Source organism: Lepus europaeus, chromosome 5 (genome assembly GCF_033115175.1).
Source record: "Lepus europaeus isolate LE1 chromosome 5, mLepTim1.pri, whole genome shotgun sequence".
Lineage (NCBI taxonomy): Eukaryota > Metazoa > Chordata > Mammalia > Lagomorpha > Leporidae > Lepus > Lepus europaeus.
The window spans coordinates 119,401,768-119,429,582 of NC_084831.1; the positions used below are offsets into that span (position 1 = coordinate 119,401,768).

The 27,815-nt window shown below is 55.3% G+C and overlaps 3 protein-coding genes across 3 annotated transcripts; all 3 read right to left on the bottom strand.

The window, feature by feature from the left end:
* Positions 1-2,287: 2,287 nt before the first annotated feature.
* On the bottom strand, positions 2,288-7,931 carry S100A16 (S100 calcium binding protein A16). The gene is made up of 3 exons (XM_062193628.1): positions 7,783-7,931; positions 3,221-3,401; positions 2,288-3,015 (listed from the first exon to the last, which is right to left on the bottom strand). Exons 2-3 carry the CDS (start codon positions 3,374-3,376, stop codon positions 2,857-2,859), a joined length of 315 nt encoding a protein of 104 aa, XP_062049612.1. The 5' UTR covers positions 3,377-3,401; positions 7,783-7,931; the 3' UTR covers positions 2,288-2,856.
* Positions 7,932-9,816: 1,885 nt separating this feature from the next.
* On the bottom strand, positions 9,817-10,647 carry S100A14 (S100 calcium binding protein A14). Its single transcript, XM_062193629.1, has 3 exons — positions 10,618-10,647; positions 10,103-10,249; positions 9,817-9,954 (listed from the first exon to the last, which is right to left on the bottom strand). Exons 1-3 carry the CDS (start codon positions 10,645-10,647, stop codon positions 9,817-9,819), a joined length of 315 nt encoding a protein of 104 aa, XP_062049613.1.
* Positions 10,648-13,287: 2,640 nt separating this feature from the next.
* S100A13 (S100 calcium binding protein A13) lies at positions 13,288-27,757 on the bottom strand. The gene is made up of 3 exons (XM_062193630.1): positions 27,670-27,757; positions 25,287-25,482; positions 13,288-13,503 (listed from the first exon to the last, which is right to left on the bottom strand). The coding sequence occupies exons 2-3, from the start codon at positions 25,437-25,439 to the stop codon at positions 13,360-13,362; spliced, it is 297 nt and encodes a 98-aa protein (XP_062049614.1). The 5' UTR covers positions 25,440-25,482; positions 27,670-27,757; the 3' UTR covers positions 13,288-13,359.
* Positions 27,758-27,815: the final 58 nt, after the last annotated feature.

Here is a 27,815-nt window from a genome sequence, read left to right on the forward strand (position 1 = left end):
TAAAGCCAACACCTGCAGGGCCGGCATCCCATGTGGGTGCCAGTTCATGTCCCAGATGCTTCACTTCCAAGCCAGCCCTCTGCTATGGCCTGGGAAGGCAATAGAGGATGGCCCAGGTCCCTGGGCCCCTGCACCAGCATGAGAGACCTGGGAAGCTTCTGGCTACTGGCTTCAGATTGACTCAGCTCCGGCCATTGTGGCCATTTGGGGAGTGAACCAATGGATAGAAAAACCTCTCTCTCTCTCTCTCTCTCTCTCTAACTCTGCCCTCCAAACAAATAAATAAATCTTAAAAAAAAAAAAGACCTTGAAGGGATGTTTGCAAATCCATGTTCATTTCAGGATTATTCACAATAGCCTGGATGTAGACATAGCTTAAATGTCCATCTGCAGTTGAATGGATACAGAAAATGTGTTAGTATGTGTATATGTAGTAGACATAGATAGCTTATATAAAACAGAGAATTATTTAGCCTTTTTTCTTTTTTTTTAATTTTTTTTTTAGCCTTTTTTCTTTTAACAAAAAGGGGAGGGCCAATGTTGTGGCACAATGGATTAAGCCACCGCCTGCAATGCCAGCATCTCAGATGTGTACCGGTTCAAGTCCCAGCTGCCCCTTTTCCCATTCAGCCCCCTGCTAATGTACCTGGGAAGGTAAAGGAAGATGGCCCAGGTACTTGGAACCCTGCCACCCATGTGGGAAACCCAGAAGGAATTCCTGGCTCTGGGCTTCAGCTTGGCCCAAGACTGTTGCAGTCATCTGGGGAGTGAACCAGTGGTTGGATGATGCCTCTTTCTCTCTGATCCTCCCTCTGTCTTTGTAATTCTGACAAATAAATAAAATAATCTTAAACAAACAAAAAAACTCTGTCATATACTATAACTTAGATAAACTTTGAGGACATTACACCTTTATGCTAAGTGAGCTAAGCCAATCACAAAAAGACAAATATTGTCAATTCCACTTAGATGAGATAGAGATGTCTAAAATAATGAAACTTATTAAAACAGTGGTTAGTGGGTGAGGGGGAAGCAGAGGTGTTCAATGGCTGTTGAGTTACAGTCATTGTCACTCAAGATGAGAAAGCTATAGAGACCTGATGTGCAACTGTAATGTCCACTTCAAGAGGGGAGATTTGCGTCATCTGTTTTCCCTATGATAGATATAGATAGATAGATGGGTGAATGGGTGGATAGACAGATGAAAGATAATTGATAGATAAAAGATGGATGGATGGAGGGATGGTTAAATGATTAATAGATGATACATGGGTGGATAGATGAATTATAGGTGAATGGGTGGATAGATGATAGGTGATTGATAGATAATTGGTAAATGAATGGATAGATGATGTATAGATAATATATTGATATATAATACATGATCGATAGATAATTGATAGATGATAGATAAAGGATGATAATGGGTGGATGAATATATATTTACAGATAGATGATTGATCTATAGATGAATAGATGGATGAATTGATCCATCCATGAATAGATGGGTGGGTAGATGAATGGCAGGTGAGTGGAGAGATAGGTAGAAGATAAGAATACCACCTCCTGAAATGTGTTCATCTGCACCACTCAGTCAAGGCAGCAGAGAAATTTTCTGCACAGGTAAAGGGCATGCCCTTAGTCCTTAATTAAGGAGGGTGATGAGAGAGGCAGTGGGGCAGGAGGCCCCCTTGACACCCGGGCTGCCAGTCGTTCTGGGACAGAGCAGCTTCACAAGGCTGGGGGCCAGTGAGTGGATCCCAGTAAAACCATGTCAGTGCGTGTCTGAGGAGACCTTAAACCTTGGGGCACACTGCCTGCGATTGGAAACCACCGATCCCACGCTCTGCAGGCTGGGACCTCCCTGGCTGCAGGAGCAGGGAAGAAACAGAGAAACTGGCATCCACCCCTCCAGGAGCTACAGGTCCCAGCCTCCCATATCCCTCCTCCCTCGCACCCCTGCTTCTCCACCTCACACATCCTCCGTGTATTGGAAGAATCTCTGCATGAGAATTCATGACTCAGGGTCCCTCTCTCACTGAATCGCAGTAAGGGTGAAAGGAGACCTCGGGTGCGCCTAAAAGGTGAGGGTGAGTCTGAGACTGGGCTGGGAGGGCCTAGAGCGGGTGACGTCATGGAGCAGGAGACAGGGAACTGCTCCCAGGGCCGACAGCGCCTGCTGGGGTCCGGGAGCCCCTGGCTTCCTTCTTGCTCTCCCTTTGGGATTTCTCTGTGAGATCCGCTCCCCCCCAACCTTGTTTTGGGGCCCAGGGCACAGACCACCATGTTCAGGAGACGTGGGAGGGTTTTAATGAGCATCACAAACGGACCAGGTGCGGGAGATACAAACTCCAAACCCAGCCTTTATTTCCATCATCTGGTGGCTGCGCAGAGGCGGAGGCTTGCCCTGCTTGGCTCTTTCTCAGGCCGCTGGAGGGGAGCCCCGGAAGTGCTTCTCTACCCAGGAGGGCTCACGGGACGGGGAGAGGGGGCTCCGACCGCTGCCGCTGCCACCAGTGGAATGGACACGTCGGCCAGCCAGCTGACCTCCGGCGGTCACGCCAGACCAGGAGTCAGACGCCGGAGGGCGGGTGGGCTTAGGAGGTCAGGAAACCCTTGGGGTCCCCAAACAGCATTGAGAGCTCACTGAGAGGCACCTGGGGTCTGCTGGCTCCAGGGACGGAGACCCCCGGGGAGGCATCCCCAGGCTGAGACACTCACAGAGGGGTCCTGACATCCCCGCTCCACCGCGTTCAGCAAGGACGCGGAGAAGGGCGAGGGGTGGGGGGCTGAGGGCCCTGGGAGGGGCACGGGGCGGGGCTTGGGGCGGGGCCTCGCGGGGCTGGCGGGGCTCCCCTAGGGGCTGCACTGCTGCTCCTGCTGGCGGATGAGGTTGGCGATGGGGCAGGTGATGCCGCCTATTAAGGTCCAGTACTCATCGAAGCTGATGCGCCCGTCGTGGTTGGCGTCCAGGTTCTGGATGAGCTTGTCGGCGGCCTTCCGGTTCCCTGTGTCCTGGGGAGGAAGCAGAGTCAGCCACGTTGACGGTGGCAGCCTGGAGAGAGCCCACACAGGACCCGTCCTTGGAAAAGGCCCGCTGAGGGAGGGCGCGGGTTTTGAGCGCCTGGGCTGGGGGTAGCTCTGCAAGGGCCTTGGCCTAAGGTGAGGCGCGGAGGGAGGGCGCGGGAGCGAGGCGGGCCTGCCTGCGTGGGGGACGCACCGTCAGCATGTGGTTCAGCTCCTTCTGCAGCATCTTGCGGAAGCTGCTCTTGCTGATCTTGTTCTTGACCAGGCTGTGCTTGGACACGTATTTGTAGAAGTTCTCCACCAGGACCACTACAGCCTTCTCCAGCTCCGTGTAGCCCTCTTCAGCCATGGCACCGGCTCACCTCCCGCAGGGCCTGGGCAGCAACAGGAGCAGGGGAGGTGAGAAGACTAACCTCCCCCAACCCCGTGCCCACCTGGTGCCCTGGACCCTCCCCACCACCACCACCAGCACCACCCCAGGCCGGCTGGTCCTCCGGAGCAGGGAGGAGGCAGGGGTCGGGGCACACAGGGGTGGGCCCCGGAATGAGAACTATTTTGGCTTGGCTAAGGCAGGTGCCCCAGCTGGACTGCCTCAGCAGGTTTCACAGCCCTTCCCCAGCCGCAGGCACCAGGCTCGGTAGAGCCCTGGTGAGAGCCGGTAGAGCCCTGGTGAGAGCCGGAGCTGGGAAGAGGAGGAAAGAGTCATTGCCGGGCCCTACCCCCTCCTCTGCACCTGGCCCCCCAGAGCCCCCGCCCTGAGGGCAATCGAAGGCAGGATCTGCTGAAAGAAGCCAAGGAGAGTGGGGGGGGGGGGGGTGCTCCATGCCCTCAGGACCAGAGGGGACCCCAGCTCCAGGCAACACCGTGGAAGGCAGGGTCCTGGGCTCCAGGTTCCCAGACAAGTGAGTCCAGGGTCTCAAGCCACAGCTGCCCCCTGCCCCTCTCTGAAAAAGGACAAAGTTCTAATTCATCCTACCATATTTTTGTGCCACACCCCACCCGCCATACCCTGCCAGCCTCTCCTCCCTCGTCCCCACCCCTAAATATACAGGGGGACCCGTGGGCAGCCCCCATGCCCTTACCTAAGCAGGAGCCCGGCCCCGTTGTGCCCCAGCTGCTGCCAGCCCCTGGACACAGCAGCAGCTGCCAGAGCAGAGGCCACATGCGTCACCCCCTCACCCCAGGACAAAGGCGCTCACAGCCCAGCGGATACAGCCAGCCCTCTCAATAACAGGATATGAGGGGAGCAGGCGGATCCAGTCTGCGAGTCGCCGCCCATGCCCAGAGCCCCCCCAAGTCAACCTCGGGCAAATCAGACTCCCCTCCCACCCCCAGGCCCAGGAATGAGTTCCAGCTGCCCTTGCCAGCTGGTCCTGGCCAGAGAAGGCGGACACAACAGGGACAGAGCCACCGTGGGCCTGAGCAGGCCCCAGCCATCGTGCCCAGCACCCTGGCCTCTCTCCCCAGCGGATGCCTGCCCATCACTCGGCCCTGCCTGGACCCTGCCCTGGGCACCCGAGCCCCCTGCCTCCCACAGGCCCAGTGTCTGCATGCCCCGCCAGCACCACACCACTGGTGTGGCCGCAGTCTCTGGGTCTTGTCTCATTCCTTGAGCCAAGCATAGTGTTTTTTTACACTCAGCTGCTGTATTTTCTCAGCCACATGGCAGGATGCGCAGACTTGGTGACAACTGTTTTTAAAACCCTGGATACACAAGCACCGCCCTGCTTTTAATCCATGCATCTCCCCTCGGCCACACGGCCTGGTGGCCACACAGCCTGGCCCAGGGCCTTGCTCATGGTGGATATTCTATAAATACTCCGCTTCCTTGCAACCCCGACACCCAGGTAGCCAAGGCCCGTGACCACCTTGCTGAGCCTTTTCTTTAAAGAAGCCTTTTCTGGTGGAAGACTGAGGCTGGGGGAGAGGGGAGGAAGCCAGGCTGCAAGCAAGAAGGGGAGTTGGGAGGGAGGGGGCTCTGGCGGGAAGTCCTGCCCCCCTCCCTCCCTGACCACTCTGGTCTGTGGCTGGAAGGATGAGGCTGGAGCCAGAACTACAGGAAACCATCCTTTTTCCCATACTCATTATTTGCATGCATCACTGCATGGTTGCCTGCTGGAAGCTTGGTCAGCTGCTCACACACTCTTAGGTTCACAAATGAGGAGCAAGTTTTTAAGCCGTGTGCTGTCCACTCTGCTGCCCTGAGCAGCCTTGCTGGGCACTCTGGAGACTGCGTCCATGCCACGAAGGATTGTGCGCGCCCACTCCCAACTCGGCAGTGGCAGTAGGGGAGAACTCGCAGAAGCCCCCACCCTTAACCAGCTTGGACCTCGCTCGCTCTTGAGGGATCCTTTGGCAAACAGCCAGGGACAGGGACAGGGAAAGAGAAAGAACTGGATGTCTCGGTGCCTGTCGCCACCGGTCAGCCCACTCTCCTGCTGTCTACCTCCTTGGAGTCTGGTTCTCTGGCCAGAAGAGGGTCCTCCTGCCCTTTCTCAACACCATGCCGCACCCCTACCTGGCCTCGGGCAGCAGCAACCAGAGGTGAGCACCCAAGGGATGACTCGGCCGCCTGCTCTCAGGGGTGCTGGTCACCAGACAGGCACTGTCAGCATCTCTGGCATGCGGTTGCTAGGCTCTCCTCCCACTAACCCACCCTTCCTCACCTGCTTCTAAAATGGACAAGAATGGAGATAACCATCTGGACCTGGGGCTTCTGAGGAAGGGTATCAGAGTGGGACCATGAGGTGTCATTACCCTCCTCCTCCCTCCCTCCCCTGGGGGCCAGGAGACAGGTGCTGCCACCCTCCCCATCCCACATCCACCTGCTCCTCTGGCCTGCCTGTCCTCATACCAGCTAGGCCTATGGGGCTCCAGCATGGGGGTGGCACAGGTGTGCTGCCCCAGAAGCCCCTTCCTAGCAAGGTTGGGCAGGAGGTGGTTCCTGCAACTGACTGGGAGACAGAGTAGGGATAGTGTATACCAAGCCTTCCAAAAAAGGGGGACCGAAGGGACCACGTGTCCTCCAAGGGGCCTTCCTGCCCTGGCCCCTGCTCCTCCCCCAATATTCTCTTTGTCTTCTCCTGGGCTGATTCATCGTTGAGCAACCAGGAGGCTCTCACCCCCACCCCGCCCACCTCTGCCCAGCTTGCTGACTTCTCCAAAAGCCCAAATTGCCCTGACACCATGCCCCTGGATCCCAGCCACTGGAGCCCCACCCTCCCACCCCCAGATGCGGAGCTCCACCCCCTCCAAGTGCTTGCTAGCCACCCCCACCTCTCCAGCCTCCAGCCCCTGACCCCTGCAAAGCTGACGTTCTCTTCCCATGACATGCTGGGGTCTTTGCTTGTTCCCAAGTGTTGGGCTGTGCCTATGGGCTCCTCTCCCCAAGCCCCTGTTCTCTCCAGAGCCCAAGCTGAAAGGCCCATCCTCTTTGCCCCTTCCACCTGCCTCATGCCTCCATCATTCATGTGCTTGTCCATTCATTGATTCACTTATTCACTCATTCATTCTCTCAGTCATTCCCTCTTGACCCACTGGTGTGTCCCAACTGCCTTCGATATACACAGAGGCTCAATCCCGGCTGGGCTGGCACTGCTGTCTCGATTTGCAAGACTGTTCCAAACCCATCTCCCCAGTCTCCGCAGCCCTGCACCCTGCTCCCTCTCGACCTTTCTTTCCACTTGAACGAGGCGCAGGGTTCACACAGGTGCACCTGCCTCAGCCCTCCCTGCCTCACAGGACTCCCTGCATCTAATTCTCACACACACACACACACACACAGAGCAAGACACGCTGCCACCCCTGGTTAAGCCAGCTACCTCCCACCCCCTGCTGCTTTTGTATCAAGAAGCCAGATCCTCAGAAAAGTTCTCTGAGACCAGTGAAGTCGGAGAAGTTGGGAGCAGACGCACAGACACACGGACACACACACACATGCACACACACACGGACACACGGCTCCCCTGGCCTCACCAGCACAGAGCGCTTTTCTAGTGGGTGGGGAAAGGCTGCAGCCGGCTCGCCAGCCCCCCTACCCTCACCCCCACAACCTGCCGGGCAGGGGCAGCCTCCTAACACCTGGTGCCTCTGCCAAGCAAGGCTTCAAGCCACGACCTGCCTGGATCCTAAGCTGAAGAAGCTGCAGGGCTGGAGAGTCAGCCCCTTTCCCTCACCCTCTCCTGGGGAGCTCCCAGGCTTCCCCAGAACCTCACCCAGGTCCCTCCCAAGGAACAGCTCCGGGAGCACAATGGGGCCCGCTTCCGGGGACCTGCCCAGGGCGCGGGGTGGAAGAGAGGCCGCCTCAGCCCCTGCCCCCGCTGCCCGCGCGTTCTCGGCCTCCTTGGGCCCTCCCTGGGCCCCATCACCTCTCCCAGGGCACGGTGAGGCCTGCGGCAAGGCCTGGCTACCCCTCAGCCCCCCACCAGTGTGCGTTTGCCCATTTCTGTCTGGGGAGGACGGAGCCGTTGCGGGCAAAGCTCCCAAATGCTCTGCCCAGTGGCTCAGCCCCTGGAGAGGAGCCCAGGCAGTTGCTGGCCCCGAGAGGGGGTCTTGCCACCCTGTTTACTCCTTGGAAGGCCTCTGCCAGCCCCCAGGACTCCCCATTCCCAGAGTAGCCTTGGAGGAAAGTTAATAATTAACAAAACCTTCCTGCCCGGCCTCGGCCAGGCCCCTCTCCCCAGTCCCCCTCTCTGTCCCTTCTCCTGGCCTCCCAAGCCCACGGGGTCCCTCCCAGGGCAGGCCTGGGGTGCTCACCTGCCTCTTCTGTCCACCTCCTCTCCAGCAGAGCTCTGGGGCCTGGGCTCTGGCACTGCCAAGCGGCTCCCCTGAGCTCAGCCCAGCCAGGACTCCTCCCCGCTGCACTCCCAGAATCTGTCCCACTCCCTCCCCGGCCCTGCCTGGCTGAGCTGGCTCCGGTGGGGAGATAGTGATTGAGCTCCCTTTTGACTTGGCCCTGGGGTTGGGCCCTTGTTAAAGGGATACACACCTTTTATCACACCCCTCTACCCCCACCCCAGAGGGAGTGGTGGAAGCTGGCACTCCCCCAACCCCACCCTCCTTGCTCTGCAGGGCAGGAGCAGAAGCAACCAGGTACAGAGGAGACTGGGAAGCACTGTCACCTGTCACCTGTCACCTGCCCTTCTCACCTGGATTCCTGGGAGCCAAGTAACAGACAAGCGCAGTGAGCATTCCAGGCCTCCCATTGTTGGGATTTCAGGAGCAGTGCCTGATTTCCATGGGCTCAGGTCAGAGCCGGTCATCAGCGCCCAGAGGCTGGCTTCCTGGTCTCCCATCTCCAGTCCAGCCCAACAGAAAGCTTTCCTGATACACACACCCATCACAAAGACCTCCCAGGCGCAAAGGAGGACTCCTCTGGGAACTCTTTCCCTAGGTACCCCAGGAGACTGGCAGCTCCACCTCCCCCTGTCCTGGGGCAGCCCCGACCCCAGAGTAGGGGCTCCCTGGCCCCCACTCATGGGCACCAGCTGTGTGTCAGACTCTCTAAGTTCTTCACAGGGTGCCCCATGTTCATCCTCCTAACCAGCCTGTGAGGAAGTCCCTTCATATCCCCATTTCACAGGTGGGGAGACTGGTACCCTAGGGCACGCGCAGAGTATCAAAGACACTAAGTGGCAGAGCTGGGATGCAAACCCAGGCCAAGACACCTGGGTTCATGTCCTTCCCAGGTGTGTCCCCTAGGCCTCAGTTCTGGCCAGAGGACCAGCCCTGTGGCTGAGGGCAGCCCATGCCTTGAACAGGACTGGTTCTACCACCTGTGAGGCCTGGTACCATCCCCAACCCAGGTACAGGTGAAAAGTGAGTCCTAATTCACTGCCACCCTCTCGTCTGTGGAGTCTGGAGGAAGAAGCATCCAATCAGCATTTGTGGGACCGGGCTCTGTGGTGCAGTGAGTTAAAGCCCCAGCCTGCAGCGCCAGCATCCCATAAGGGTGCTGGTTTGAATCCTGGCTGCTCCACTTCCAATCCAGCTCCTTGCTAATGCATCTGGGAAAGCATAAGAGGATGACCCAGGTTCTTGGACCCCTGCTCCCATGTGGGAGACCCAGAAGAAGCTCCTGGCTCCTGGCTTTGGATCGCTTCAGCTCTAGCCATTGCGGCCATTTGGGAAGTGAACCAGCAGGTAGACCTCTCTGTCTCTCTGTAACTCTTCCAAATAAATAAAATAAATCTTAAAAAAAAAGACAACATTTGTTACTTTTTCTATTTTTTATTAATCAAATGATATAAAACAACCATCATTCCGTAAATGCCCAAGCACCCAGCTGGTCCTCTCACCCCAAAAGCACTCCCTCCTCATCCTCTCCTCCCATCCTGCTCCCCGTTTTCCCTGCCCCAGCCCAGGGATGGAGCCCTGGGAGGAAGTGGGGGCAGGGCTGGAGGCAGACAGGGACAGCACTGGACGGACAGGAAGGGAAGAGGTTGGGAGGGTTGGTTCCCAAAGACCCTTTTCAGTACCATCTTTCCAGCCGCAGCCCCAGCCCCTGCCTCCAAACTATGTCCCACAGCCCTCTCCTCTCTGCCCTCCAATGTCCCCCCATCTCCAGCCCCAGCCTACAGCCATGCCTCCCGCCAGTGAACACCCCACGGAGCACCCAGGGGGAAGAGCACAGAGCTCCTGGGGCAGACTGCTGTGGACCCACACCTGGCAGAGGTGAGAGGCGCTGCAGGCTGGGGAACAGGGCGGTGGTAGAGAGAAGTTTTATTCCCAGGCTCACATTCTCAAGGTCCCCTCTTCCCAACACCCCCCAGGCACCCCAGGGGGATAGCCTCAACTCCCAGGTACGGGGCTCTCCTGCTTCACACTCTTGGCAGCTTCGCCAATCAGCTCCCAGAAGCTTCCGAACTCCAGTTTGGCATCATTACAGTTGCCCAGGTTGGCAATCTTCTCTTCCAGCCCACAGTTGCTCTGGGGAGGGAAGACACCGCAGCTCAGCCAGGCAGCACCTGCAGATCCACCGGCCCCACCCTTCCCCAGGGGCTGGCCCAGGACCTCAGTGCCTGTGTGGGTGGGGTCTTGGGCAGTGGCTTGGGGCAAGGGTCCAGTCCCTCAGTACCGGCATGAGGTGGGGCAGCTGCTGGGTGACCAGGTCCCGGAGCTCGGAGGGGGTCAGTGTCTCCTTCCCACCCTCCACGGAGTACTGGTGGAAGTTCTTGATGAGGGTCTCAATGGCCCTCTCCACGTCACTGAATTCCTGGGCATCCTGAGGGCAGGGCACATCACCCAGTTTACTCTAGGACACCTTGCTTCCCTGGCACGGCAGGAGATAGCTGGAAGGCACACGGGGCGCCCGCCCACTCCAGAGCCCAGAACCCTCTCCCTCATCCCCACCCCGGCCTCCAAGCCACAGCAGCCTCTGCCCCAAGCCAGAGGTTGGGCAAGGCTCTCCTCCCACTACCCCCAGCCCCCCCAGGCAGGGCAGGTTCCAGCAAGTGCCAGGAGGACTCCATCTGCATCACCCTGTGTGGGCATCAGAGCTGGGGTGCAGGGCAAGGCCAGAGGAAGGGGCAGAAGTCAGTGGAGGCAGGAGGGCAGTGTGGGAAGAGGAAGGCTGGGAGCGAGCAGGCCTACCTCGGCATTGGCTGACCGGCACTGGCCCATGGTGCCCGCTGCGCTGGGTCCCTTGGAGAGTTCTGCTGTCCTACAGAGTGCCCCAGAGGAGCTGATGGCTCATGATCTGCCTAGAGGAGGGGGAGCCTCAGGTGAGGGGGGCCACCTCACCCAGAGGCTCGGACAGGACTCCACACAGGCTCAGCCCCTACCGGGGCTCCACGACATGAAGGCACAGCGCCCAGGAGAACCCATTTAGAGGGAATCCCCTGGGCCCTGCCCTGGCCTCGCTGTTTCCACTTTTGCCAACCACCCACCTGTATTTGAAACACGCTCCCTCCGCCCCCACCCTCCAGGAGCCTGGTCCCCAGCCCTCCCGGGGGCAGCCGAGGGTAGGAGAGGCTCCATGTGCTCCCGGGACAGGGGCAGCCCTTCTGAGTGAAAACCTCGGGCCTCCTTACCTGCTGGCAGCCGTTGAGACGGGACGGGAGGAGCCAGCTCACCTGAGCTCAGCTTTTATACCTGGGGGAAGGGAGGGGAGGCAAGGGGCTGGGCCTCATCTCTAAGCCACCCCTGCCATTGCAGCCGCCCAGGCAGTGAGCCAGCTGTGGGAGCCCCACCCCTCACTGGCCAGAGAGGTTCCAGGGCCTGTCCCCACCCCTGGCAGGAGGAGGGAGTGTGGAGGGCTGGGTCTGGGATGCCCCTGGCCTGGGATCAGCAGAAAGGCTGGGGAGGGAGGGAAGGAGGCTTGGAGATGCTGTGGGATCCGTGGGATCCGCCTGGGGGCCTTGCGGGGCCGGGAAGTGAAGCCAGCCTGAGTCAGTATCCAAGAAAGGGGGAGAGGGGCTAAGGTGAGGCTTGTAGGACGGAGGCCGTGAGGGGCAGGAGAGGTCCCCAGCGGCCCTCTGGATGGAGCCTTCCAAGTCTCTCTCTCACACACACACACTCACTCTTCCCAACCTGGGCAGTTGGATGGTGACACTCTGGCCCGCACAGATCCAAGTCCGGCCTGTGCCAGTCCAGGTGGCCAAGAGAAAAACGGGGAGGGCAGGAGGAGGGAGCCCAGGAAGGGCAGTCTGGTAGCCAGAGCCAGGCCGAGCCTTGGCACTCACTTCCCTCAGAATCCCACAGCAACACCACCCCTAAGTCCCTACCCAGGACCACATCCCAGGGGTTCCTCATCGCGGGTCCAGGGACTGGGACCAACCCAAGTGGCCCTCAGGGGCCTGAATCCTGACGTCATGGGGCTGTTTTCTAAACTCTGAAATCTGAGCTTATTTCCCAACAGTTGTCCCTGCGCCACCTCCCAGGACTCCTCAGGGGCCCTCCATAGTGTCTCAATAGAGGGGGCTTTGCAAGAGGGTCTCCTTCCAAGAGTTCTGCAGGGCTTCTGTCCAGGGACCCTTCTGAGGGTCTCTCCATCAGAGGACTTCTGTGACTGCCTCGGCCTGGGGTCCCTTGTAGTGACTGTCGTTGTGTGTGTGTGCCCTGGGGGTTGGAGTGGGGGTCCTCTGACGTCTCCGTCTAGGAGCTCTTAGATGGGAGGCGACCATCCATGTGGGATCCCTGCCGAGTGAGCAATGGGAGCTTGTCTCAGCCTCCATGAGCTGCCCCGCTACGGACAGCTTTGGGTACAGCAGTGCCAGCCCTGACCAGCAGCCCAGCCCCTGTGCCCCCTGGTGGCGGGAGGTGCAAACCACAACCCTGGATCCAGGAAGAACAGGGAGGGCAGCCCCTAGCCCAAAGCTCTGCTCCCTGCAGCACCATACCCACAGTGCCTGAGCAGAGCCTCACACCCTGTGCCTCTCTGGAGGGCGGGGAAGAGGCTCCCAGGGAATCCCGGCTCCAGGGCTCTGGCATGTCAGCCCAGGTCCACCCAGTCCTGTCTTTGTGACCTCTCGAAAATCTATTTCTCATTTTTGTTTGTTTCCTCATCTGTAAAACAAGACTTAAAAATGGTACCCACCTCAAAGGGCTCACAGAATTAACTAAAATTAACTAAAATACCACGGGTCAAGCCACGCAGGCGCTGTGGCTTAACAGGCTAATCCTCCACCTTGCGGCGCCGGCACACTGGGTTCTAGTCCCAGTTAGGGCGCCGGATTCTATCCCGGTTGCCCCTCTTCCAGGCCAGCTCTCTGCTATGGCCCAGGAAGGCAGTGGAGGATGGCCCAAGTTCTTGGGCCCTGCACCTGCATGGGAGACCAGGAGAAGCACCTGGCTCCTGGCTTTGGATCAGCGCGATGAGCCGGCCGCAGCGGCCATTGGAGGGTGAACCAACGGCAAAAAGGAAGACCTTTCTTTCTGTCTCTCTCTCTCTCTCACTATCCACTCTGCCTGCCCAAAAAATAAATAAATAAAATAAAAAATAAAAAAGAGTTTAGCACCACTGCTGTCACATCAGCGCTCAGTGGACAACCCCAGGAACCTGGAAAGAGGGAGCCAAGCCTGTGTGGTTGACACCCAGAGGCCCCTTGCAGGGCAGGAGCCACATCACTGCCCCAGGTCTGTCTCTACTTCTCATGTATTCGTTCATCAACCATTTATTTACTGAGCACCTACTGTGTGCAAGATGCTGCAGGACACGTGAGCTCATCGTTTTCAAACCCAGCCTCGGGTCCAGGCAGAGCTTTCCCACCCCCCGGTCTCAAGAAAAGACATCAGAGTGAGGTGTGAATAAGAAGCACTGTGTTCCAAGGGAGAAACTTTATTGGGGGCAGCGGGTCCTGCTTGCCCACGCCCGTCCCGGCCGGCCAGCCAGCTCTACTTCTTCCGGATCTCCAGAGCCTTCTCCTTCCTGATTTCCTTCGCCAGCTCTCCAATCAGTCTCCAGTACTCGCTGAACTTGAGCTCCGAGTCCTGGTTCACATCCAAGCTCTTCATCTTCTCATCCAGGGAGCCCACATCCTGAGGAGACACCAAAGGGAAGGGCAGGGTTAGCTCGGGGGCCAGCGTTTGGCCGAGTGGCTGAGGCATCGCTTGGACGTCCATGTCCCGTGTCAGAGTACCTGGGTTCCAGTCCTGGTTTGGCTCCCAATTCCAGCTTCCAGCTAACGTGCACCCTGGGAGGTAGCAGGCAATGGCTCAGTTAGGTCCCTGCCACCCACATGGGAGACCTGGGTTGAGTCTCTTGCTCTGGGCTTCATCCTGTCCCAGTTCCTGCTGTTGCCGGCATTAGGGAGGCGAACGAGCAGATGGGAAACTTCCGTCTCTGTCTCTCCCCCTCTCTCTCCCTTTCCCTCTGTGTGTGTGTGAGTGTGTGTGTGTGTGTGTGTGTGTGGCTTTCAAATAAAATAAAAGATGGTGCCAGCATTGTGGCACAGCACTGTGATGCTGCCATATCGCACGAGCACCAGTTGGAACCCAGCTGCCCCACTTCCGATCCAGCTCCCAACTAATGCACCTGGGGAGATGGCAGAAGATGGCCCAAGTGGTTGGGCCCCTGCTACCCACATGGGAGACCCAGATGGAGTTCCAGGCGCCTGGCTTCAGCCTGGTCCAATTCTGGGGAGTGACCTAGCCCAGCAGATGGAAGATCTCTCGCTCTCCCTCTGTCCCTCTCTCTCTCTCAAACTCTGCCTTTCAAATAAATAAATAAATCTTTTTAAAAATAAAATAAAATAGGATACTATAAGCAAGTGACTGCCAGTGAAGGCAAGGACAGCTGGCGTAACCACTCCCAATTGCATGATCCCAGGCTCTATGCCACGTGATGCACTCAATTTCATTTGTTCCTCACAACTCACCAGAAGGAAAGGCTCCATGAGCACTGCAATCCCAACGCCTGGGAGAACGCCCAGCACACACACACACACACACACACGGTTGCTCACCACAACCCAAAGGCTAGGTCAGCGACAGGACACAGTTGGCGCTCAATTAATATGGGCTTGAATAAATGCGCCACCAATCGAATGCAAATGGTACTGCGATGAGTCCATGTTACAGCAAAGAAAAACGAAGGCTCAGAAAGGTTAAATAACGAACCGAAGATAGCAAACCAGACCCTGGGACCTGCATTCTTTGAACCGGACTGTCTGACTCAGCGCTCTCATTTCTAACCCCTCCCCGAAAAAAAACTAATAGAAATTATCAGATGTGTGGTTCCAATATTTGTACACAAAAATCAATAGCTTTTAGTAAAAGAATGTTAGCCAGTTAGACCATATAATGAGAAAGATTCCATTTAAAATTGCTTTAGAAAGTGGGGAGCAAGTGTTCGGCCTAGCAGTTAAGACAATGGTGCCCCACATCAGGAAGTTGCTGGGTTCCAGTCCCAGCTCCGCTCCTGGGTCCAGCATTCCTGCTAGCACAAACCCTGGGATAGCAGCAGGTGATAGCTCAAGTGATCGAGTCCCTGCCATCCACGTGGGAGACCTGGTCTAAAGTCCCTGCTCCCAGTCTTGTCCCCCGCTGGGGGTACACTGTAGCATTTGAAGAGTGAACTAGTGGACAGAATCTGTCTCTCTGCCTCTCAAATACATAAATAATATATGAAGTACTTGGGCATAAATGTAGAGATCCAGCCTCACTGAATAAAAGACCTGCAAAGGGGTTGTAAAGGAACAAGTGCAGTTTTTTTCTCTCCATTCACACTCAGCACGGAATGCTTTTTTTTTTTTTTTCCTTTTTTTTTAAGATATATTTATTGAGGCCGGTGCTGTGGCACTGCAGGTAAAGCCACCACCTGCAGTGCTGGCATCCCATTTGGATGCCAATGTCAGTCCCAGCTGCTCCACTTCCGATCCAGCTCTCTGCTGTGGCCTAGGAAAGCAGTAGAAGATGGCCCAAGTCCTTGGGCCCCTGCACCTGTGTGGGAGACCTGGAAGAAGCTCCTGGCTCCTGGCTTCAGATCAGCGCAGCTCCGGCAGTTGTGGCCAATTGGGGAGTGAACCAGAGGATGGAAGACCTCTCACTCTGCCTCTGTCTCCGCCTCTCTATAACTGCCTTTCAAAAAAATAAATATATCTTTTAAAAAGATTCACTTATTTATTTGAAAGAGAGAAAGAACAGAGAGAAAGGAACAGCTGGAGATCTTCATCCGCTGGATTGGAAGTGGAGCAGCTGGGACTCGAGCCTAGGCCCACATGGGATGCCAGAGTCACAGGTGGCGGCTTAATGCGCTACCCACAACACGGGCCCCAACACAGAACACTCTTAACACCTGCAGAACCCCGAGTGACTTTCCCGCCCCAGCAAGTCTCCAGCAGCTGCCAACTGAGGTCCTGAAATCCAGCACGGTACTGACATTCCGCCCCTGCCCCCGACACGAATCCCGCAGGCTTCGAGCACTGTCCCTCAAGACGTCCCCACTGCGGACGCCAGGCCCCAGCTGCAGGCTGTGACACCCCCCCCTCCTCCTCAGGGCTCCACCTTCGCGAGGCTGGCTCACAGCAGTGGGGAAATGCTTGCTTATGCCATTTACTGCATGGGACCCGTATCACAGGGGACACTAAGAGGCAGCCAGCAGAGGACAAGGCACAGGGGAGGTGTCATACAGCTTCCGTTCCTTTCTGGATGTGCCAGTAGCCCAGAAGCCCACCAAATCCAGCAGTTCAGGCAGTGTTACAGAGCTTCACCCCAGCACTGCCCCAGCCAAGAGCTAACCTCTACTGTCTGGTGCTGCTGGTTACCAGCCCCATCCTGAGTCTTCGGGACCCCAGCCTGAGCCCCGGCTCCAGCAAACACGCAGGTGTGATTAAAGGCGGCTCGGGATGAACAGCAACAGAGACCCTCCTGGCACTCAGGACACGCCAAAGCTTTTAGAAGCTGGGACAGGAGCTGAACAAAGACCAAATATACTTCACATTACACCACAGGGCTATAAAAGAACTTGAATGGGGCCGGCATTGTGGCGCAGCAGGTTAAGCTCTGCTTCAGGCACCCACACCCCATATCAAAGTGCTGTTTGGAGTCCCAGCCGCTCTGCTTCTGACCCAGCTCCCTGCTAATACTCCTGGGAAGGCAGTGAATGATGACTCAAGAACTTGGGCCCCTGGAACCCATGTGGGAGACCATGATAGAGTTCCTGGCTCCTGGTTTCAGCCTGGACCAGCCCCAGCTGCTGCAGCCATTTGGGGAGTAAACCAGCAGATGGAAGATATCTTGCTCACTCTCTCTGTCACTCAGTCTTTCAAATAAACAGATAAATCATTAAAGAAAAAGAAAGAAAATTTGAATAAACAGAAACATGCCTTTGTCTTAAAGAAAAGGACTCAATCGTATAAAGATGTCAACTTTCCTAAAATATAAAATCCCACTTAAATATCTACAGGATTCCTTTTTCACACTATATAGATATTTAATGTTTGTTTATGTATTTATTCATTCACCTACTTGAAAGGCAGAACCCTGGGGAGAGAGAGAGAGAATGCATTTCTATCTGCTGATTCATTTCCCAAAGCCCACAAAAGTCAGAGCCAGTAGCCAGAAACTCTATCCAGGTCCCCCACATGGATGGCAGGGACCCAAGCACTTGGGCCATCATCTGTCTTCTCAGGATACATTAGCAAGAAGCTAGATCAGAAGTGACGATGTCAGACCTGAAACTAACACCTAAGTGGTGGCTTACCCAGCTATACCCCTAACGCACACCTTGGAGGCGGCAGGTGGCAGCCCAAATACCTGGATCTCCATCAACCATGTGGAAGTCCTGGGCTCTTGGCTTCAGCCTGGCCCAGTTGAGGCTGTTACAGGCATCTGGGAACCAGCAGATGGAAGATCTCTCTCTCTGCCTTTCAAATAGCTAAATAAATTCTTTAAATTGTTTTACATTTTAGATGGCAAAAACTATCAAAAACAAAGTCAAAGGCCAAAGTGAAAACATTTGTACCACACGTACTAAGCAGAAAGCTCATTTCTCCATTCAACAAAGAATTCTAGTGAACCAATATGAAAAACGTTTTGATCAAAGGAAAAAAGATGCAGTGGACAGAATAAGCAACATAAATATCCATCAGAAATTATTTTTTTTTGACAGGCAGAGTTAGTGAGAGAGAGAGAGAGACAGAGAGAAAGGTCTTCCTTCCATTGGTTCACCCCCCAAATAGCCGCTACGGCCGGTGCGCTGCACCGATCCGAAGCCAGGAGCCATGCGCTTCCTCCTGGTCTCCCATGTGGGTGCAGGGCCCAAGCACTTGGGCCATCCTCCACTGCCTTCCCGGGCCACAGCAGAGAGCTGGACTGAAAGAGGAGCAAGCGGGACAGAATCCAACTCCCCAACCGGGACTAGAACCCGGGGTGCCGCCACAGGCAGAGGATTAGCCAAGTGAGCCGCGGCACCAGCCTATCAGAAATTATTTTAGGGGAACTGCACTTGGCCTGGCAGCTGAGATGCCAGTTAGGACACCCGCATCTCATTTTAGAGTACCTGCTTCTGTGTCTCATTCTCTCTGTGTAATAAATCAACAATTTTTAAAATAATTTAATGTTTGCTTTGACTCAGAATTGAAGAACTGTAAATCAGAAAAAGATAGCAATTTCACCTATGGCATTGGCCAATTAAAAGTTTGACAACACCCACTCTGGGCAAGGACCCAGGCATTCATATGCAAGGTGGGCGGCTTTGTAAACTGGCACAACCTCAATGGGAGGAAAATGGGTAAAATCCATAAAAATTTAAAATGAACTTGAGGAGCCTGGCACTATTGGCATAGCTGATAAAGCCACTGTTTGGGGTGCCAGCCTCCCATATGGGTTCCGGTTGGAGTCCCACCTGCTGCACTACCAATCCAGCTCCCTGCTGATGGCCTGGGAAAGCAGTAGAAGATGGCCCAAGTGCTTGGGCTCCTGCACTCACATGGGAGACCTGCAAGAAGCTTCTGGCTCCTGGCTTCAGCCTGGCCCAGCTCCCACCATTACAGCCATTTGGAGAGTGAACTAGCAAACAGATCTTTCTCTCTTTCTTTCTCTCTCTTTCTAACTCTGCCTTTCAACTAACTAACTAAATAAATATTTTTTTTAATTTTTTTGATAGGCAGAGTGGACAGTGAGAGAGAGAGAGACAGAGAGAAATGTCTTCCTTTTGCCGTTGGTTCACCCTCCAATGGCCGCCGCGGTTGGCGCACTGCGGCCGGCGCACTGCGCTGATCTGATGGCAGGAGCCAGGTGCTTCTCCTGGTCTCTCATGGGGTGCAGGGCCCAAGTACTTGGGCCATCCTCCACTGCACTCCCTGGCCACAGCAGAGAGCTGGCCTGGAAGAGGGGCAACCGGGACAGAATCCGGTGCCCCGACCGGGACTAGAACCCGGTGTGCCGGCGCCGCAAGGCGGAGGATTAGCCTAGTGAGCCGCGGCGCCAGCCTAACTAACTAAATATTTAACTAAAAATATCTAATATATTGCCTATTGACCTAATATTTCTACTGCCAGGCATTTATCCTATAATAGTAAATTTCCTCCAAGTGTGCAAAAATATACAAACAGCTGGCGCCGTGGCTCAACAGGCTAATCCTCCACCTTGTGGTGCTGGCACACCGGGTTCTAGTCCCGGTCAGGGCACCGGATTCTGTCCCGGTTGCCCCTCTTCCAGGCCAGCTCTCTGCTATGGCCCGGGAAGGCAGTGGAGGATGGTCCAAGTGCTTGGGCCCTGCACCCCATGGGAGACCAGGAGAAGCACCTGGCTCCTGGCTTCGGATCAGCACGATGCGCCGGCCGCAGCAGCCATTGGAGGGTGAACCAACGGCAAAGGAAGACCTTTCTCTCTGTCTCTCTCTGTCCACTCTGCCTGTCAAAAAAAAAAAAAATATATATATATATATATATATATATATATATACACAAACAGGATATTTGTAAAAAGGGAAAAAAATGGATACAGTGTTCATCAAACAGAAGATTGGTGAACTTGCTTTAACCTATAAAACAGAATACAGTGATTCATTTTTAAGGGAAAAGTATCCCACATACATTGTTACATTCTTTAAAAAGCTACTTGTAGTAGGGGCCAGCACTGTGGCATAGCGACTAAAGCCACCGCCTGCAGTGCCAGCATCCCATGTGGGCGCCAGTTTGAGACCCGGCTGCTCCACTTCCAATCCAGCTCTCTGCTATAGTCTGGGAAAGCAGCAGAAGATGGCCCAAGTGCTTGAGCCCCTACACCCACATAGGAGACCCGGATGAAACTCCTAGCTTCAGCTTTGCCCAGCCTTGGCCATTGCAGCCATCTGGGAAGTGAACCAGTAGATGCAAGATCTCTCTCTCTCCTTCCCTCCCTCCCTCTGTAATTCGTTCAAATAAATGTCTCTTAAAAAATATACTCGTGGGGCTGGCACTGTGGCGCAGCATGTAAAGCTGCCACCTGCAGTGCCAGCATCCCAAATGGGCACCAGTTCAAGTCTTGGCTGCTCTACTTCCGATCCAGCTCTCTGCTATGGCCTGGGAAAACAGTGGAAGCTGGCCCAAGTCCTTGGGCCCCTGCACCCACTGGGAGAACCGAAGAAGCTCCTGGTTCCTAGCTTTGGATCGGCCCAGCTCTAGCCATTGAGGCCTTCTGGGGAATGAACCAGTGGATGGAAGACCTCTCTCTCTCTCTCTCTGCCTCTCCTTCTCTCTCTGTGTAACTCTTTCAAGTAAATAAATAAATCTTTATATTTAAAAAGTACTCATTTACTCAATTTTTTCCTTTTCTCTTTTTACAATTTTATTCACCCATCATTAACCAAATATTTGTGCTGCCCCGCCCCAACTCCTGTTGAAATCCTAGCCTCCAAATGGGCAGAACTTTGGGTCAGGAGGGTGGAGCCCACATAAATGGGACCCGTGCCTCGTAAGAGAGACCCCACAGAGCTCTCGGGTCCTTGCCCCCAAGTGAGGACAGCGCAAGAAGACTATACCCAGAGAGGATGGGTGCCCACCAGAAGCCACGGGTGCTGGCGCCCTGGCCTCATACCTGCAGCCCCCAGAGCTTTTCTGCTGTTGATAAGCACCCCCCACCCCCAGGTCTGTAGTACCTGGTGCAGCAAACAGGACTGAAGCACTGTATTCACATTTTACTGAGCGCCTATGAGCCACAGACCCTGCTGCAAGCACTGGTGGTGACACAGTGGGCAAACGCCCTAAGGTCAAGTTGCGATGGGTGTGTTCCCGAAGAGCAGAAAAGCAGGGGGAAAGTGCGTGAGCGATCTTTGTGATGCGGGGTGAAGGAAGACCACCTGAGGATCTGCCGAGTGAGCAGAAATCTGAATCAACGGAAGCCCAAGGCCAGTGAAGCCCTGGGGGACGCACACCCTGGGCCAAGAGCAGATGCGAAGTGTAAATGGCCCTCATTGTTTCTGAGGAGCTCTGCTGTCCAGGAGAGCCAAGATGCATGGGGCAAGCATGGCGGAACCGGTGGGGGTGGGTGTCACAGGGTTGGGCAGGCTTTCTTTTGCCTTTGTTTTTCCGAAGGAGCTGTCACAGCGAGCTCTCTCCTCGTAAGCTGATCTGAAGGATCCAGCAGAGAGGGGACACGGTGAGAGGAAAGTCTTTCAGTGGAGGGGAGGGGTGGGAGGGAGACAAATGTGGGGTAACAGGAAGGAAGGAAAGGCACCTGCTGATGGGCTGGTGGGTTTGGGAGAGGTGGGACACAAAGAAGCTTCCTGATGGCTCCTAATTCTCAGTGAGAGGGATGATGTGAGAAAGCAGAAGCTGTGAGATACCTACCCGAAAGAGCAGGAACATGGGGAACTGTGTAGAACTGCCAGGCACGGCCCAGGTCCCCTCTTAGTCCGGGCTACACATTTATTTCTTTCCAAAGATGTATTTACTTATTTATGTATGTATGTATTTATTTATTTATTTGAAAGGCAAATGACAGAGAGAGAGAGGGAGAGAGATTTTCCATCCACTGGTTCGCTCCCCAGAAGCCCACAATGGCCAGGCTGGGCAGGGGGGGGAGCCAGGAGCTGGACAGCAATCCAGGTCTCCCATGGAGACAGCAGGAACCCCCACACTAGAACCATCCCCACTGCCCTCCAGGGTCTGCGTTAGGAGGAACTCGGAGTCAGAACCAGGAATTAAACCAGGCACTCCAATGTGGGACACATGCATCTTTAACCCACTATTTTTTAAATTTATTTATTTGAAAGGCAGAGTTATAGACAGAAGAAGAGACAGAGAGAAATCTTCTATCTGCTCACTCACTCCCCAAACGGCTACACTGGGTCAAGCTGAAGCCAGGAGTTTATTTGTTAAAATATATATTTATTTATTTATTTATTTATTTATTTGAGAGGCAGAGTTACAGAGAGAGGGAAAGACAAAAAGAGAGGTCTTCCATCTGCTGGTTCATTCCCCAATTAGCCACAATGGCCAGAGCTGGGCCGATCTGAAGCCAGGAGCCAGGAGCTTCTTCTGGGTCTCCTACATGGGTGCAGGGGCCCAAGCACTTGAGCTATCTTCCACTGCTTTCCCAGGCCATTAGCAGAGAGCTAGATCAGAAGTGGAGCACCTGGGACTAGAACCAGTGCCCATATAGTGCCGGTGCCATAGGCAGAAGCTTAATCTGCTACACCACAGCACCAGCCCCAGACACAAAGCATCTTAACCCCTAAACTGAACATCTGCTCTCAGAATGGTGGATTTAGGGGCCGGCACTGTGGCACAGCGGGTTAAAGCCCTGGCCTGAAGCACCAGCATCCCATATGGATGCCAGTTCTAGTCCCAGCTGCTCCTCTACCAATCCAGCTCTCTGCTGTGGCCTGGGAAAGCAGTAGAAGATGGCCCAAGTCCTTGGGCCCCTGCACCCATGTGGGAGACCTAGAAGAAGCCCCTGGCTCCTGACTTGGGATCGGCTCAGCTCCATCCACTGCAGCCATCTGGTGAGTGAACCAGCAGATAGAAGAACTCTCTCTCTCTCTGTAACTCTTTCAAATAAATAAAATAAATCTTTAAAGTTAATGTGGGCAAAATGTGGAGTTTAACCAGGGTCGAGAGTCTGCCAGACAACTCAGAGGCAGAATCAGGGGAGCTGAGCAAGTGATTATAACCATGAGCCCCAGGACCTGAGCTGAAGGAGGAAAATGAGGACCCAGGGCTGTTCCAGCATCCCATATGCGTGTCAGTGGAGTCCCAGTTACTCCGTGTCCTATCCTACTAATGCACCTGGGAAGGCAGCAGAAGGTGTCCCAAGCGCCTGGGACCTGCCACCCACATGGGAGACCTGGATGGAGTTCCAATCTCCTGGTTTCAGCCTGGCTCAGCCCTGGCTGTTGTGGCCATTCGAGGAGTAAACCAGTAATGGAAGACACTCTCTCTCTCTCTCTCTCCCCCTCTCTCTCTCTCTGAAACTCTGCCTTTCATACAAATAAATGGGCCATCTTCTTTTTTTTTTTTTTAACTTTTATTTAATGAATATAAATTTCCAGTGTACAGCTTATGGATTACAATGGCTTCCCCCTCCCATAACTTCCCTCCCACCCGCAACCCTCCCCTCTCCCGCTCCCTCTCCCCTTCCATTTGCATCATGGGCCATCTTCTACTGCTTTCCCAGGCCAAAGCAGGGAGCTGGATCGGAAGTGGAGCAGCTGGGATTCCAACCAGCGCCAGATGGGATGCCAGCACTCCAACCAGATGGGATGCCGGCACTGCAGGCAGCAGCTTACCTGCTACACCACAGCGCCAACCCCATATATGAAATCTCTTTTAAAAAAAATAAAAATCGGGGCCGGCGCTGTGGCGCAGCGGGTTAACACCCTAGCCTGAAGCACTGGCATCCCATATGGGCGCCGGTTTGAGACCCAGCTGCGCCGGCGCCGCAGCTCACTAGGCTAATCCTCCGACTTGCGGCGCCGGCACACCGGGTTCTAGTCCCGGTCGGGGCACCGATCCTGTCCCGGTTGCCCCTCTTCCAGGCCAGCTCTCTGCTGTGGCCAGGGAGTGCAGTGGAGGATGGCCCAAGTGCTTGGGCCCTGCACCCCATGGGAGACCAGGATAAGCACCTGGCTCCTGCCATCGGTTCAGCGCGGTGCGCCGGCCGCAGCGCGCCAACCGCGGCGGCCATTGGAGGGTGAACCAACGGCAAAAGGAAGACCTTTCTCTCTGTCTCTCTCTCTCTCACTGTCCACTCTGCCTGTCAAAAAAAAAATTTAAAAAAAAAAAAAGCATAAAGAGACCCAGCTGCTCCACTTCCAGCTCTCTGCTATAGCCTGGAAAAGCAGCAGATGGCCCAAGTCCCTGGGCCCCTGCACCCACATGGGAGACCCAGAAAAAACTCCTGGCCCTGGCTTTGGATTTTCCCAGCTCCGGCCATTGCGGCCAATTAGGGAGTGAACCAGCAGATGGAAGACCTCTCTCTCTCTCTGCCTTTCCTCTCTCTGTGTAACTCTGATTTTCAAATAAATAAATAAATCTTTTTAAAAAAATTAAATAAAAAAATAAAAATCCAGAGGCTGGTGCCGTGGCTCACTTGGTTAATCCTCCACCTGCGGCACCGGCATCCCATATGGGCACCGAGTTCTAGTCCCAATTGCTCCTCTTCCACTCTGCTATGGCCTGGGAGGGCAGTGGAGGATGGTCCAAGTGCTTGGGCTCCTGCACCCGCATGGGAGACCAGGAAGAAGCACCTGGCTCCTGGCTTCGGATAGGCACAGCGCCTGCCGTGGCGGTCATTTGGGGAGTGAACCAACAGAAGGAAGACCTTTCTCTCTGTCTCTCTCTCTTACTGTCTATAACTCTACCTGTCAAATTAAAAAAAAAAGAAAAAAGAAAAATCCATATTCCCACACTTCTATGTGCCTGAGAATTCTCAGAGAGGAGGTGAAGAAAATTGCTAGCCTAGAATGATATGCAAACCCAAAGTTGATAGAATTTAAATCCCAGGGGCCAGAGCTGTGGTGTAGCAGGTAAAGCCACTACCTGCAGCACCAGCATCCCATACAGCCAGCGGTCTGAGTCCCAAATGCTCCACTTCTGATCCAGCTCCCTGCTAATGTACCTGAGAAAGCAGCAAAAGATGACACAAGTCCTTGAACCCCTGCACTCATGTGGAAAACCCAGAGGAGGCTCCTGGCTCCTGGCTTCACCTGGGCCCTGCCAGCCGTTGTGGCCATTTGGGGAGTGAACCAGCGGGTGGAAGCCCTCTCTCTCTCTCTTTCTCTGCCTCAGACTCTCAAATGAATACATAAATCTTAAAGAGAGATAAAATAAACAAATTTAAATCCCACACCCTCCCGTGGGCAGGAGGAGGAGTGGACCTATCGGACACCAAGGGAGGAGATTCCCACAGGGGGGGCAGTGGGGAGGGGCTGTGTTACTGGTGCTGCTTGCACCCCACCCCACCCCACCCCTGAACACAGAGCCTGTGACTCCAGAAAGGTGACTGAGCTTTAACACTGGACAAGCCCCTGCCCACCCCGGGCCCGAGTCTCCATAAACAAGAAGAGACGGGTCAGGTCTCGGCTTTCTCTCAGCCTCCTGCTAGCTCTGTGGTCTATGAGTCTCCTGGGAGCCAGCTCTGGGTCCAGTCCTGTGTAGGAAAACGAGACCAGGAAGGCACAGAGCAGACAGACAGAGAACCCAACGGCGTCACCTGGTGGGAGAGCGCAAAGCCCAGTGCCCACTGCCACAGTCATATACACACACATACCCCCAGGCAAGAAGACTCGGACCATCCCATCTACACCGGCAGTCTTGTGGTCACGCCATGGAACCTGGCAACACCGCTTTGCCACCAAGCCCGGCTCACACGGTCTAGTCCCAGAGGCCTCCGCCTACCTTGAGCAGGTGAGGCAACTGCTGGGTGACCAGTTCCTTAAACTCATTGACGCTGAGGCTGCCCTTCCGGCCCTCCTTCCCTGCAAACGTGAAGAAGGTGGTGACCACCGTCTCGATGGCCGCCTCCAGCTCCGTCAGTGGCTCGGCTGCCATCAGGCCCAGGGGGGTTTGCAGCTGACGATGTCAAGGGGCTGACCTGCAGGGCCAGGAAGCAGCAGAAGGGATGAGTCAGGGAGCCCTGGGGCCCAGGAACAAGCCACAGTGTCTGCCACCTCGGGCCTCTGCCTGCAGGGCGCATGATGGGGACAGAGGGAGGGACGGGAGCTGAGCCTGCGGCAGGAGGCCAGGCAGCAGTCTGGGAGTCTAGGTGGCCGCGGGGGTCGGTTCCAGAAGCCCCTTCTTCTGTGTCTGGAGATATTTTTTAAATGCCCATGCCCAGGGCAGGCATTTGGCACAGTAGTTAAGATACTGTTTAGGGGGCCGGCACTGCAGGCGCTGTGGTTCAATGGGTTAACCCTGTAGCATCGACATCCCAGCTACTCCACTTCCGATCCAGCTCCTGGCTAATGTGCCTGGGAAAGCAGTGGAAGGTGGCCCAAGTGCTTGAGCCCCTGCTAGCCCCCTGGGAGACCCAGAAGTTTCTGGCTCTTGGCTTCATCTTGGTTCTGCCCCAGCCTGGTTCAGCACCAGCCGCTGCGGAATGAACCAGTGGATGGAAAATTTCTTTCTCTCTGTCTCTCTCTGTGCCTCTGCCTCCCTGTAACTCTGCCTTTCAAATAAATAAATAAATCATTTTATTAAAAGGCGGGGAGCCAGCGCTGTGGCATAGCAGGTAAAACTGCTGCCTGCAGTGCCAGCATCCCATATGGGCGCCGGTTCAAGTCCTGGCTGCTCCACTTCTGATCCAGCTGTCTGCTACGGCCTGGGAAAGCAATAGAAGATGGCCTAGGTCCTTGGGTTCCTGCACCCATGTGGGAGACCTGGCAAAAGCTCCTGGCTCCTGGCTTCGGATCAGCTCAGCTCCAGCCATTGCAGCCAACTGGGGAGTGAACCAGCGCAATGGAAGACCTCTCTCTCTCTTGCTCTACCTCTCTCTGTGACTCTGCCTCCCAAATAAATAAAATAATTCTTTTTAAAAAAGATTTATTTAATTTATTTGAAAGGCAGAGTTACACAGAAAGAGAAGGAGAGGCAAAGAGAGACCAAATGACCACAACAGCCGGAGCTGAGCTGATCCGAAGCCAGGAGCCAGAAGCTTCTTCCAGGACTCCAATGCGGGTGCAGGGACCCAAAGACTTGAGCCATCTTCTACTGCTTTCCCAGGCCATAGCAGAAAGCTGGATGGGAAGTGGAGCAGCCGGGACTAGAATTGGCACCCATATGGGATGCCGGCACTGCAAGCTGGGGTTTTAACCCACTGTACCACAGCACCGGCCCCAATAAATAAATCTTAAAAAAAAAAAAAAAAAAAAAAAAGAAGAAGAAGAAGAAGATACTCTTTGGCATGCCCACATCTGATATGGGAGTGCCTGGGTTCGAGTCCCAGCTCTGCTTCCAATTTCAGCTTCCCTCTAATGTGCACCCTTGGAAGGCAGCAGGTAAGGGCACAAGCACTTGGCTCTTGCCACCCAAGTGGGAGACCCAGATGCAGTTCCCAGTTCTTGGCTTCAGCCTGGCCCAGACCTCTCCCTGCTGTGGGCATCTGGGGAGTGAACCAGCAGATGGGCCCACGGGCTCTCTCTGCCTTTCAAACAAACAAACAAAAAAAGATAAAGCGCCTGTGTCTTGGCAACTCACTACGGAGACCCCTCCATCTGGGAGGATCTTTTCAGTCTGGGGTCCTTCTTTGGAGTCCTCTGAGTCTGGGGTCCATTTTGTGGGTTTTCTGCCCTCCTGGTGTTGCCCAGCCTGAAAGCCTCAAGCCAAAGCTTGCTAACGCTGGGGGTGGGTGCTCTTCCCCACAGAGAAGCCCAGGGTCTGGCACACGTCCAGCTGTGGTCAGGGCCGGCTCAGCGCGGTCAGCCCCATCTTCTCTGCTCCCCAGCCTCCCTTTCCTCAGGGGCAGAGCCTTCTGGTGACAGCGGACTCCCTGCCCAGGGAGGGCTTGGCACCGGCGCTCACAGCCCCGGGCGGGCAGGGGAGGGCCAGAGGAAGGGGACACGCAGCTCTTCCCTCCCTCTTCGGTCCACCGCACCCCCACATCACCACAACCAAACACAACACACATACACACACACTCCTGCGGACACGAAGCTGGTTCTCCCCAAGCCACTTCCTGAATCCCTGCCTGACCTGGCTCCGGGGGAGAGAGCTAGGAGTCCAGGAAGAAAACAGGCTCCCCAGGCTCCCCGCAAGGCTGGGGGGGGGGGGGGATGCAACTCACCAGGACCAAGAGATTGGGCGCGGCGGCGAGCGACAGCGCAGGGCTGAGGTTTATAAGCACCGGGGGGAGGAGGCGAGAGCCACTCCCCAGCCGGCGGGGTCAAGTTTCCGAGGACCGCCCAATCACGCCTCCAGCCCCGTGCAATC

What these genes read in the sequence shown, in the direction of transcription:
- S100A13 (XM_062193630.1), bottom strand. Translation starts at nt 25,439, where the DNA reads ATGGCAGCCGAGCCACTGACGGAGCTGGAGGCGGCCATCGAGACGGTG. An exon ending in AGTTGCCTCACCTGCTCAAG is followed by an intron (nt 13,504 to 25,286) that starts GTAGGCGGAGGC and finishes GTGTCTCCTCAG; the next exon opens with GATGTGGGCTCCCTGGATGA.
- S100A16 (XM_062193628.1), bottom strand. Translation starts at nt 3,376, where the DNA reads ATGGCTGAAGAGGGCTACACGGAGCTGGAGAAGGCTGTAGTGGTCCTG. An exon ending in AGCTGAACCACATGCTGACG is followed by an intron (nt 3,016 to 3,220) that starts GTGCGTCCCCCA and finishes CTTCCTCCCCAG; the next exon opens with GACACAGGGAACCGGAAGGC.
- S100A14 (XM_062193629.1), bottom strand. Translation starts at nt 10,647, where the DNA reads ATGGGCCAGTGCCGGTCAGCCAATGCCGAG. An exon ending in GCCGGTCAGCCAATGCCGAG is followed by an intron (nt 10,250 to 10,617) that starts GTAGGCCTGCTC and finishes CCCTGCCCTCAG; the next exon opens with GATGCCCAGGAATTCAGTGA. An exon ending in AGCTGCCCCACCTCATGCCG is followed by an intron (nt 9,955 to 10,102) that starts GTACTGAGGGAC and finishes TTCCCTCCCCAG; the next exon opens with AGCAACTGTGGGCTGGAAGA.